At 32.7% G+C, this 14225-nt stretch overlaps 1 protein-coding gene across 1 annotated transcript in view; it reads left to right on the plus strand.

Moving 5' to 3' along the window:
• LOC132743544 (hemicentin-1-like) overlaps nt 1–14225 on the plus strand; it is a 43695-nt gene that overhangs the window by 7362 nt on the left and 22108 nt on the right. Inside the window, exons 4-12 of the mRNA XM_060732074.1 lie at nt 1166–1340; nt 1600–1947; nt 2241–2546; nt 6321–6635; nt 8115–8402; nt 10072–10365; nt 11126–11458; nt 12986–13309; nt 13579–13710. Coding sequence (XP_060588057.1) covers nt 1166–1340; nt 1600–1947; nt 2241–2546; nt 6321–6635; nt 8115–8402; nt 10072–10365; nt 11126–11458; nt 12986–13309; nt 13579–13710 — 2515 coding nt within the window. The remainder of the gene's footprint in view (nt 1–1165; nt 1341–1599; nt 1948–2240; nt 2547–6320; nt 6636–8114; nt 8403–10071; nt 10366–11125; nt 11459–12985; nt 13310–13578; nt 13711–14225) is intronic.

A 14225-nucleotide genomic window follows, 5' to 3' on the forward strand; every position in this document is an offset into this window, starting at 1 on the left:
ATGAACAATTGAAATTGCTCATGTCGGGTGTTTTCATTGTTAATACATTTTGTTAAATGATTTTTACATTGATATAAGAAGTAAGATGCAATTTGTTGCATGTCATTGGCATGACAGTCATGCACCAGTAAGTCATTCATCTTCCCGCATGATTCCCGCAGTCTTACTACATTTAAGCATTATAACATCGTATTCAAATAACGTATTGTTCTTACTTGTACATATAAATAGTCTATTAGTAAAACATTATACATTATTCCTTAATAATTCAAGTTTGTTAAAATTAAAAGGACTTTTTTCTAATGCGAACATTATAACTGCCATTACAGCCTGTCACATGTCCAAATTTCTCTTGACGATGAGGGGGACTATCGTCCCCTTCAACCCCCACCAACCTTCAACAGAATGGGGCAACCCCTTTGTGTACCTTTTTGATAGGGGCGGCGCCAAAAAAGTGATTACTTTTTAACAAAATTTCTCAATCGAAACACAGTGATTTGGGATCTAAATAGGGCACTATTTGAGGCCTCAAAAAGGGGTTGGGGTGAAAATCCATCAAAACAAGCCTTTATGAGGTAAAAGGTTAATGAAAGACTTTATTTTAGCCGTTTCAAAAACCAGTAGCAAAGGCGTTTTGTGTCGCCCCTAAAGAGTAATGTCGTCTATGCCGTCTGTCTGTCTGTCTGTCCGTAAGTCCGTCACGAAATTTATTTGGACTACTCCTCAAGAACTACTGGTGTAACTTTATCCAAACTTTACAAGCATTATCAAAACCAAGTCTATTTGTGCCTCGGTATTTTCTGGTTCAATGATTTTGTAAGAGTAATGACCTTTTAATGATTTTTATTTTTAAAATTTGTCGGGAATACACTTATTATACCACTTTCAATTTCAATTTCAATGAAACTTCACAGGATTTATCTGTAGCTCAAATGTTTGCGCATATTACATGGGTTTTCTGATTGCATGATTTTGGACTGAGTTATGGCCGTTGAATACAAAACCCATTTACAATGCCACTTGATGAGACACATTATATTTTATTTGTGGCAGAACTCGATTGAGGAAAGGAAACTGTTGAATTTTAATAGCACGCACACTGAAGTATGATAACTAATGTTATTTGAATATGGTGACACTCTAGAGTATATATTTATTTGAACAGAAAAGCGCCATACAGATATCAGGATCTTCAGCATGTTCAAGCAGTACACAGTATACAGGCTACTATAGATGTGTGTGGACTTCTAGTAACTCTTTAGATGATGGGTCGTATACATACAGCATTGTTGTTATAACAATCACACAAGCTGCTCCAATAAAAGGATCATTTAAAATAGGTATGTAAGTTGTGAATATTCAGTAAATACTGTTTACATAAATCATAATGTATAATCAAATGATTAGTGCATCAAATAACCAGAAAATAACATGCTTATAATTTTTCAGCATCATATAGTTCTAACAAACTTGAAACATAAAATATTTTATGACATTTTAATAGTCTATGTGAACTCGGCTTTCCATTTATTAATTTTTTATCAAGATAAAATAAATGATATGTCAGTGGAACAAACTTGGACTTTTTGATAATTTCAGCTTCACCTTCAACACCATTGATTTCAAATGTTGTGCAGTTGAATGCTAGTCGTAAAGTTGTTTACGGAAATGAAGGACAATCTCTGACAATACAATGTACTTCAACTGGAGGATATCCCTCACCAACGGTAACCTGGTATAAGAATAGTGTATCTAGTTCTAATCAGTTGTCCTCTACAAGTTCAGGGACAATACAAAGTGACGGTACATACACTGTCAACTTACAACATACATTTACACCTGCTACATCAGATGATAGGAAATATTTGATATGTAGATCGTACTATCCTCAAGCTGATAGTGCTCAAGTTGGATCAAACAGCAAGTCTGTGTTAATTTACCTAAGACGTGAGTATTAAATTGTAAAAAAACATGTCTGTTGTTATGTGTCTATAAAAAGGCTGCAGTAAAGGTTCTAATTAGATATGAAATGCCAACATATTTTATTTATGTATTTGAAGTTTATAGATTTGTCAAGTGTTTTGCTTGTGGTAGCTTTTGTTAACGGAACAAGACCTGTGTGCGATAGTTCTACAGAAGCAGTCATTGTTTAAAGTAAAATCAAGTGTGCAAACAGTTACACAAATATGTTTGTCTGGTATATATATTCTTGATTCTTGAACACTACCAATTTATTTCAGTAAAGCCTAGCCAGCCAACAGTTACACAGACATCTGTTGTACCAGCTGGTAGTACTGTAACGGTTAGATGTACAACAAGCGGGTGTAGACCAGCAGCCAGTATATCCTGGTTATATCAAGGTATGACGTTTAGTGGCAGTACAACAAACACAGCCGATGCTGCAACAGAAACATTTACAGTTTTTTCTACATATACCAGACAGGTGACAGCTTCAGATAATGGACAAAGTATACAGTGTATAGTTACTCATCCTGCATTAGTGAGTCCCGCACAACTGACTAGATCAACAAATTTAACTGTTCAATGTAAGTCAAGAGCAAGTCTATACTCAAATATGATATGTCATGGTGTGATAGTGCATAGATAGTCATGTCCAGCCTATATCGTTACATATAATTATGGTATAGTACTGTAAACCAATTGTTCATTGGCGAGAACAAGTTTGAAGCTTAAAGATCAAGGTCACATCAATACTTTTAAGGATTAATTTGCTGGAACATTTCGAAACTTCTCGCATAGAAATGCAAGGTAAACGGCTATAAAAGTAAAGGTTATACCAGGAGGTTCAAATTGTACATAAATGGTTGTGTCTGGTCATATCTTTGTCAAATTGTCATACATTCATGGATACTTTTTTAAATTCTCAAAAGAATTTTGCAAATATTGTTATGCACCTAGTTGTAGGTCAGTTCGTCCATCGGTTAACAATTTCATGGCATGTATATATCGTTTGAACTAGTGGAAGGAAAATAAAACTTCTTGACACGGATGTTAACCATAATGATACGATGGACAAATCGCAGGTTTGACTTACCTTAGGTCACGGCAGAGGTTACACGTGTTCATTTTGTATAATTTTAAAATTTTGTGTCCGCTCTGTATCTTTGGAACCAATATCAAACTTTTCCAATTTCTTGCCAGAAATGTTACATATAATATGACGGTGTACAGATCACGGATATTGATATTTTGAAGCCTGAATATCACAAATCAGACGCCATAAGACATAGACAACATAACCAAATGGTGATTCAATAGTATTCAAGTAGGAATAATGGAACCACCCATCCAGAAAAAGAAGAAAATAGAATGCAATAAGATCATCACAAATATGAACACCAAATTGACATGCCGAACGATATATTAAATGTACAGGGCAACATTTTTGTTGAAAACTATAATGTCCTAAGCTACTATATGGCAAATTGCATCACAGATGTCCATAAGATGTTTTATTGATCAAGCACCAAGGGTTAGAAATGCCTCCACCGTGGATGTCATTTAGTATCATAAAAATAATAAAGATAAAAACATTTTCCAGACAAGTTTATGGTTGGTTTTCCCTAATTGAAAGATTCGAATGTATATTGCCTCGCTTTTGTGGTGCTCTTGGAACAATTTGGCGCAAAATCAATATGAGAAGGCATTTACACTCTTTCTTCAGTAACCATGTCTTTGTTGTAAGTTAAGGTCATTTTTCCTCTACGAGTTTGGTATTTATCTGTTTTCGACGACAGGTCTTTTTACCTTCCGCACAGGAGTTATAGAGAAAAAAGAATAAGGTCTCAAGTGTTGCAAAGAACAAGATAGGATTTTATTCTCCAACGTAAGAATGATTCTGTTAAGCTCAAAATTTCCAAGAAAAACTTCGGGCTTTTGCTATTGATGAAGTCAGGTTGTCAAATGCTTTGCAAATGTTCAGGGAGAGGATTGTTAAGGCACTTGTATACATGTACTTACATGTAAATGGCTTCTCAGATTAACCAGTTCATAGAAATCATCATTTCATTTTGAGGAAAAATGACTATGTCTAAGAATCGTACTTTGAACTTTCACAATTGTATTTATCATATTAAGAAACCAACCTAAGGTTTTAGAAACATATTTTTATATGATTTTAGATTCCTTACCCTTTCAATTTTTCATATTCATATTTTTCATATCTTGAGAGGGTTTAAAATGTATCTTTTATGTTATATACATAAGTTAATACATCAAAACAAAATAAAAAAAAAGTTCCCAAACACATTACCTAATTGTTATTATAGTAGGTTTCCAGCATTGATTTTCTAGAAACCTCGACCGGCAGATGTTTTACCAAGATATAGCTGAATATACTTATCATACTTATAACCCTTTTATACATACAGCCATGTGATTAAATCACCACACATATGGAATCTAAACATCATAAGTGTTACAATATAGCATGGTTACATATATGATTGGTAGAATAACGTATTTTACTGGGAAGTAATAAATTTAAATTAAAACTCAATAATGATGATTTTCAAGTTAATTCAATACAGTAAAATATAAAATTTACGTTTTGAAATTATTGAGGAGTTAATGTTAACATCCTCCTCTGTTATGTTTATATTTTAAAGTTTCCATGTCATTTGTATACACCTTAAAGAATGTTGGCGTATTTTGTTATGCGCATGATTGTCCGTCTGTCAGGGCAACATCAAATGGTCTAAGACCTTCATTCCGTCCATAATCTTAGTTAAAAAAGGAAATCCGATAAACAAACTGGTATTGTTGTACTTTTACTGGTTTATGTGGAAAAGTTCCACATAAAAGATCAAAGAAAAAGCACATAAACCCCCAAATGTTGACATTTCCGTCCATCCGTCCTGCCGTCTGTTAGCAGGTTTTCGTGTCCGGTGTCTTTTAAACCGGTGGGAGGAAATTGAAACAACTTGGCAAAAATGTTAACCATAATGAGACGATGTGCAGCGCACAGGTATGACCTTTCTCAGGCCAAGTTCACACTTAGTCATGTTAGTCATGCTCTCTATCTATTGAACCAATAGAAAGGAATTGAAACTTTTTGTAGAAATATTATTTATATTGTGATGGTAAGCAGACCACAAGTTCGTACTTTCTAAGATCAAAATTGCCCCTCCCCCATCCCCACTAGATTTATATTGGAGTTTTCGTGTCTGGTCTGTATCTTTTGAACCAATGGAAGGAAATTAAAACTACTTGGCATACATGTTGACCATTATCAGACGATGTGCTGAGCGCAGGTTTGACCTGCCTCATGTCAAGATCAAGGTCACACTTAGCCATTTTGTATCAATGTCACAATTTTGTGACCGCTCTGTTTCTTTTAAAATTAGTTCTACTTGACAGATGATGTGCAGAGCGCAGTTCTGGACTTACTTGGATTAGGGTCAAGGTTATACTGACTCATTCAAAATCTTTATATATTATAGTATATATATTGCACAGGGAGATACAATGTATGAATTTTTTAATATGTTTCCTCCCTATGTTTCCCAAAATCAATTACTTTATATAATAATATATTTGTCTGTTAAGATTATTATATTTGAGGACCTTATAGGTTTATATGATTTAATCATTTTGAAATAAGACAATCTTATTAATTGAAACTGATGTCACTTAAACTTTGTAAATTCATTAAATAACAATAAGTTGTAAATGATCCATATAAAATGTCATTTTTAAGGCAATCTATCAACATTTTGGACATGAATGATGTCTGGCGTATGTACTGGCAGTTATTAATTTACAATGATACCACTGTTTGAAATACTTTGGGCAGTCTTTCTCTAATTGAAACACTACTATGGGTTGAAGGGCTGATGTTTAGTGGCTTTAATATTATTTTTGCTTTCGAATTTCTTTCATAATATCATTTATATGTTTTTGTTATTTTTTTTTTAATTTATATCATTTAAAAACCAACATTATTGTTGTTTTCAGTCAGTATATATACTCGGTGACAATTTCATGGATGTAAATAATCACCACATTGTTTTTAGGGGCATGATTGGTGACATGTTTGGGGGGGGTGCGCTGCGTCATGTATTATTGTCACTAAGTATTCATGTGAAGGGCATAGCTCTTTGGCGTGTATCAATATAGATCTTTAAATTAATATTTGAAAAAAAACAACTGTTGCGGACAAATGTTATAAATGGGTATCCTCTCTGTTCAAAAGCTGTTTTTGATAACTTTGAATTTTATTTACTTTAAACAAACTTGCATTCAGGTGTATATTGCCACGCCTTTTCGGTGCTGTTGTTTATTCTGTTATACGTATAAAGTTTCAGCTGGACCATCAACGACACAAATAACAGGTAACAGAGAAATGATTGCTACAGGATCCACACCATTAACATTGACATGTACAACAGGATCATCAAATCCTGCGTCTGATATAACATGGAGAAACGGATCACAAACACTTAAAAGTAATCGTCCATATACGACATCTACAGGAGTAAATAATGGAGTAGTGAGGTCACAACAACTTATACTGTATCCAACACGATATATGGACGGTGATGATATTACATGTTCCGTGTCTAACAGTGTGTCACAGTCACCTGTTGTTGATAAGATAAAAGTCAATTTGAAATGTAAGTCAAATGTTTTGTTATTTATATTTATATTTGACATTTGTACATGGCATGTTTACCTGGCAAATTCCAGGTTAATGAACCTTTAAAATGACAGGATTCGGAGGGAATTCTTCTAATAAGAAAAGTTAAACAATATTTTGATAGTACTTGCATGTTTCAGAATATTTGGATATTTTGTAACCTCATCTTTGAGCCCACTAAAAATTATAGAAATTATACTCTACTCTTTGAGTCAGATATGGCACCACTTTTGGGGACACTCTATGAATGTTGATTTATATAGCAAAACTATTTAATTTAAACGAATTTTCTAAACTGCAACTCTATAGTGTAGAAATAATTTGGCATAGAACATTGCATTTTGAATGTTAATAAAAGTTAGATAAAGACTGTTCTTCAAGTCAAGAATTACCTCAATCCAAGGGCACATTAATATTGACTTGTATTGGACACTACGAAAAAAACTAATATGAATTTTCCTGAATTATAGCCCTTTTCAAAATAAGAAAATTTCAGGTAAAAATTTTGCTTGCTTCAACAATCTTCAATACTATTGACGCTATTTTCTGGAAACTTCCTATTTGTCTCTTGGATTGTAGCAGCTGAAGGTCACTGTCCAGAAATCATAATTTTTGAATTTTTGCATTGATTCTAATAGAAGTATTGCTGGTTATGAGCAAAATTATATAAAATATGTCAGATTCTTTTTAATCATAATAAGACTTATTTTTTTTGTCATAATTTTCATTTAATTTGATAAAATAATAAAGTTTCTTTCATTTAAAACCTCGCATCTTAATTCCTCACTAAAGGGTCTACATTTGTTAACTTATTATGTTGAAAGAATCAAATATTCATTTCAAAGGAGAGACATCCTCAATTTAGTTTTTGTTCTGTCAATTCTTTAAATAATGTTAATGTTGTTATTCTTTTAGGTTTATCTGTCAAAAGGCATTAGATATATTCATTTCAAACTTTTCCAAATGTGAATCATTTTAATTGCTTAACTTAACATATGTGCAAAACATTGCCGTTTTTCATTTCTTTTAGATAAAAAGTAAAGGATAATTACATATCATTCATACATGATTCTGGTATTTTTCCGATATTTTAATAAAAAGGTGACAGAGATTAAATCTGAACATGCGACAACGATGGTGAAATTATTTTATGTGAAGCTAAAATACGTTTAGTTCATCTGATAGAAATGAAGAAATTTTTGATCTAAGATGTACGTTTATGAAAAAAGAAAACTGGTTTAAAGTCTTGTGTGACATCTGGAAAATTCCTTAAATTTGTTTATTCATAAACATTCCATTTGATATATATTACTCTGCCTTTTTCTTGCATTTCAGTTTTGTTTTCATTACTTGAAAAGAAGTACTAAATGATGACAAATCAGTGCCGTACTGAGTTGGACAGTATAATGATATTCTGCATATAAAACATTTTTTTAAACTTCTACATATATTTCAGACCGCCCATTAATTAAGCCAATGTCAGATGTTATTGTTGTTGAGGGAAATAACACTCAGCTAAAATGTTCTGCATCTAGTAAACCAGCTTCAACATTCAAATGGTACAAACAAGGACAAGAACACAAAGTCTTTTTTCTTTTACATCAGGGAACTGGGACAATGGAGAATAATAAATTATCATATCCTTTAACAAATGTGAGAAGAGGTGATGCTGCAACATATACATGTATTGCCAATAATAGAATAGAAAATGCTGACATCAAAAACGTTCGCCTTACAGTATATTGTAAGTATTTTGCAATTATTTTAGCTCAACTTTTGAAGAAAAAATATGAGCAAATGTTACAATGACTTTGTCCCTTTCTTTTTTATGTTGCCATCCATAAACATTTGTCATATTGATTTTCTATTATTGGTGGAGTTTTTTGAGTTGTGCTTGCTTTTTACAGCAAATGGCCATATCGTTTTATATATGAATGGATTGTGTTTATACTTGAGCATAATATACTTTATCTGATGTATTCGACTTTAGAAATAAGGAAATTGTGAGCATGGCCCCTGCTTTGCAATAGCTCTTGCTGTAACTATATGGTTATAAAAGTTGGGTGTCAGTGCCTTGGACCTTATGTATTTTGAAATTATTTTTGTTACATGTACTCTTATTCATCGATATGTTTTATTTAATATTTATTAAATATATATTGTATTTTAAAAAATGAAATGACGATTACATTGCTTAGCGTCAATGATTTATAATAAGGACAGTTATGTTTTTATGTTGAGCATACTTTAATCATATGACTATGTCCTGTACTATCAGATCTCCAACAGGGGGGGTTCGAATGAAGAAAATAAGGTCATTGACTTTAGACCATTTGCCCTTCATCGGTGTTGATTCGAATCCCTACAGGAATTTCGGATTCTTTCATGTGAGGAAATTGTCCGACTACCTAACAGAACGGCAGTGGTTTTGCGTGTATGATATATTACACGAGAAGGCATCTTTAATATTCCTTTATCAGAAAAAGCTGGAATGTTGCCACTATATGTCCTATACTGTGTTGTTTCAAAACAAAATCATAATCAGATAAAAGTAACTCCAAGAGATTATGCAAGGAATAACTTTTATTTATTGTCACAGTTTAATTCTTGTGTTTGAGCTTTCAATATAGACTGTAGGCAGCAGGATCAACACCTAACAAGCACGAATACGTCATATGAACATTTATTTGTCGGAGTAAGAATAATTGTGTAATATTTTCATGATAGAATATGGTCAAATTTGCGTATTCTCATACTAGTATATAGGCCTCAACACATACACATATAAAAATTTCGACAATATCTTTCATTTGATTGACATTGACAGGTTAGTGCTTCTAAAAGGGTTTCTCAAATACTCATTCATCAATCTTGCTGGGAAAAACATTGAAAACCCAAACTTAAGGCCAATAAAATGGAAAGACAAGTTGTCCCTTTAAATAGAACAATGATGAACCATACCCAAATGTAGCATCCTAGAATTGTTTTAATGCCGATTGCTCAATGCATTAAATCAGTCACTTTATAAAAGAGTTAAAGTTTACAATGCCTTCAAGCAGTTTCCCCAAATGATAATCAATTTGATCTGTCAGCACCAAAGCATAGCATCAAGATAACTGAAATAAAATTAAGTCACTAACTTACTCCTTACTTTTATTCCATGAATCATGTCTCGTGAGGAAGCAAGCTTATTGAATGTAGGTTGTTCTCAGAGAAGCTGTACAAGCACTTATCTGTTAAATTGCATTGAAAATCTAGAATAGTTTTATGTATGCCGCTGCTATAAATCTTTAGATTACGTCAGCTCATGACAAACATTGAAAGGTGATGTCTAATACAACTGTGGGATAATTTTATGTTCTTTTCAGGTATAAAGTAGAAAAAAATAATGTTATTACCATTTCCATTTTTAGATCCTCCAGATGTCTCGGCAACAACAACAAACACAACAATTAATGCTGCAAAAGTCATTGTTACATGTAACGCACATGGTGTACCAAACAGTAGTTATACATACGGTAAATGGGTTCAAACATGGCCAGGATACAATACACCTATAACAGAACATAGTGGAAGTGAGAGACTAGAGCTTACAGGTTTAACATATGAACACTCTGGAATATACACATGTACAGCTAGTAATGGAATTAAAGTATTTGGCACAAACCAGGAATATATGGAAGGATCAGTACAATTAGTTGTCAAATGTAAGTAGGAAAATATCAAGGAATTTTTGTTGTTGAAACTTTGTTACAAATACTGACTTAATGAATTCCATTCTTTTAGTTCTCAAGTAAGTCTGTGATAAGTGTTGTATTGGTATGACCAATATTCTTAATAAATCATCGTCAAAAATATCTGATTACGGATGAAACAATTGTACCTATATTTATCATCCTCATCGTCAGATTAAAGCATACATGGGTTATTAGCCTGTCCGTGTATTGCCTTGTGCCCTGTCCTGTTTTTTTGTTTGGGGTCAACCTAGGCTCCTTCCCACTGGTTCTTGTTGCTGGGTTGTGTGGGGTTTGCGTTAATTGAACGCCGCCTTTCCTTGTTGATCTTGTTTATCATATGTTTTACATATTAATATAATTCAATCGAAATTTAAATAATTAAATAAAAGTGTTATGGAATAGCTTGTGCTTATTTTTTATTTGTTATATTAAGCTATCATTGCAATTTAATTAAAATGAAAAATTTGTGTCAATTTATCAGTCTACATTTAAAGACTGAGAGACGAAAACACATATTTAATTTTTTGCTTTTGTATACAAAAATCAAAGTAAAAAAAGTTAAAATCAAGGACAGATAACTCGAAAAGGTGGACAATTACCCTTACTTTAAATATAAGATATTCTATGAATATGCACAATTTATTTCTGTACAAACGCCTTTCTGCATTGTATCTTATAAATGATTTTTATTTCGTTATCAAAGATTTCAGTCCACCTGATTTTTTTTCAGCGTTTCCAATCATAACTAACTTTAGTAAAATTACATCATCAAAGCTCATGGAAAATGCCACTGTAGACGTTTACTATTTCTCAAATGCAGCAGGATCTAATGTTAAGATATATAGAAATAAGAATGGAGTGAGACTGGAAGATGTTAGATACAATGTAACAGAGACAAATGTACAAGTAAATTTGAAAGTGTTTGGAAATACCATAAGAACAGCAGGAGTCAGGGCTAGGATTTTAGTTCATATACAAACAAAAGATGACACAGAAAGCTATGATGCTGTTGTGACAAATGAAATAAACTCTACTGTACGATCATTTGAAATAGTGACAAAAGGTAAGTATACTATAGGGGTTATGGTATAACTGTTGGGATCATTATTTGAAAGTGGTTTAATGAAATATTGGCGAATAACCAACTGTTCTACAGAGGGAGACGGGGTGATATCATTTAGTAGAATTGTTTGTAGTTTGGGATACACGCAAATAACCAACAAGGTCCCCTCCTTTATTCTGTGTTTGAAAAACGTATGACGTGTTCGAACATTTCATGCTGGCGAAAGTAGATTAAAATTACCAATACCAGCTCTTAAATAGTATCACGAATAACCAACTACCAGCTAGTAGGTAGTTAATTTCGAAAATCCAACTACCTACCAAATTGACACTCATTTATATGTAGAGAATAATGCTATTGCAGAACATTATTTCAACGGGCTGCCAGACAATGATTTATACAGATTATATAAAAAATATTGATATCAAAGCTCCGTTCATAAAATCAATAATCATTTTATCTTGCCTTAACTTGATTTAGTTATAATAGTTATAACATTCAGGATTTCAAATTATTGCCCCTCAGTTGATCTGGTAAACTCTTGGGGATTCGTACGAATATCCAAGTCCCCTTGTGGGCGAAGTGAGACTATGTCAGAGAATACATCTATCTGTTAATATATCAGTTACATTTACTCCGAGAATATACTTTCTGTTTTAGATGGAAGAAGCATATGGAAAGTTAAAATTACCAACTACCTTCTGGTAGGTAGTTTGGGATTCATTCGGATAACCAAGTTTCCTGATAGACGATAGAAGAATGGGATGTTAGCATTTTCCGTTATAAATATAATAGATATATAACAAGATAGATGTGTTGTCCAACATGGAAGCAACCTGTCTCCTTATGTTCTCTTGTGGACTCAGCTAGTTACTTGCGCGTCAATCCCCAACTACCTAGTAGCATGTAGTTGTTTATTCGCACTTTGGATGTTTACACCTCAAAACAAAAAGTACTTTTCTGGAATAAATGAAACAAATATTCTCGTAAAACAAGATATGTGTGCTCTGACTTTGACACTTGACTCCTTACGTGTACCAGGGGACTCTGTTGGTTATTGACGTGATTACCAACTACTTACTGGTAGGTAGTTGGTAATTGAATCTTAGCAAGTTTACACCTCAAAGTAGAAAATACTTTTTCTGGAATAAATGTGACAAGATAGGCATGTACTTCATCATATCACTTATATTGTAAATGATGTACTATGTGTGATAAACATTTATTCGACGAATCTTCATTGGACAGCAACAATTAATTTAATCATGTAAATGAGTGGAAACAAAAACAATTCATGGCATGTTATCTTTATTGAGTATTCTTATCAAATTTGTCGCATATATTCTTTTATAGATTGAACAAATAATCTTCTTAAATGACGATTAAAAGATCTGACCAATAACATAACAAATTAAATTACAAAACTGTTTAAAATTTTATTTAAACTTTAAATATAAATGAAACGTTTGTGAGAAATAATATAATAAAAAATGTTTGAATATCATTAATTTTATTTATAATTTTAAGATATTCCAGCAGTCCCAATGGAGTTTTATTACTTTGGAAGATGTACTGGTGTCGATATGTTCATCTTCCATGGTGGATCTAATGGTGGATCACTTCAAACATTTGTCATAGAAACTCAGATTAAGGGAACAAATATTTGGACCGAGCAACTGAGGTTTAATGAAACAAATGTAAGATATCTTCAAAATGAACAAATGCTATATAGGTTTGACATCAAAGGATTGCCGCCAGGCGTGTATGACATAAGAGTTTTAGCTGGAAACAATGCCGGATGGATAGCTACAGACTTAGCTCCTATGATTGAATTTACAGTCTATGAACTAGGTATATATTTTGTGTTTTATAAACGGAGCGAGGACATGTGGTTACATGTGGTTACACTTTTAAACTGATCGCTTCATAACAATATATGTGTCATAAAAGTATCTGCGACTTTGATATTTTCTCGACTTTTACTAATTTTTAGACTACATTTGTTAATGTTGTGTAAAAAAACTAAATAAATAAATTAAACAATGGATAACAGATTGTTATATTGAATGAATTTGTTAAATCATAAAACAAACAATATGTTATTTTCATACCGTCAACAGAAAAAGAACAATTACAACAACAACAATCTGATCACAAAGCAGTTATAGTGGGAGGCTCGTTATCTTTTGTAATTGTGGGCATACTTGTCGCCGGCGTCTTCATATTCAGGAAGATGACATATGAACACGCAGGTTAGATATAAAATGTTTTATATTTTACATCAAAATGTCAAATCATAGTGTACTATAAACTGTAAAAGTATGCGCCATACTTCATTACTTCAAATTGAATTACAACTTGGCTAAGCAACAAAATATTCTTGCATTCAAATTATTCATGTCAAACAACAACAGCTTGTATTTTTATTACTCTTTTCGCCCCCGCCCCGCTACATCACACGACATGTTCTTTGATATGTTCCGTCCGTCTCCGTCTTTCGGCTACTGGACAAGTGGCTATGAATAACAATAGAAAAAACAAGGGTGTAGGACATAAGTTTTTCATTTTTAATTTTTGCTCTGAGCGAAATTTGAAATGTGTTTAAGGTATAAACTTGAATTCTCATAGGTGAATAAATCTCATTAAGTAGGGATGCAATACTGGTTATTGTGTATGGTTTATTTTTTGACCGAATCATGACTCGATAAGCATTTGGGATATCAATTTGAATTTTTGCAGCTACAAGGGGTCACACAGAGGATGAATG

This window comes from Ruditapes philippinarum, unplaced genomic scaffold, assembly GCF_026571515.1.
Source record: "Ruditapes philippinarum isolate M1 unplaced genomic scaffold, ASM2657151v2 ctg3190_1_1_1_1, whole genome shotgun sequence".
Taxonomy (NCBI): domain Eukaryota; kingdom Metazoa; phylum Mollusca; class Bivalvia; order Venerida; family Veneridae; genus Ruditapes; species Ruditapes philippinarum.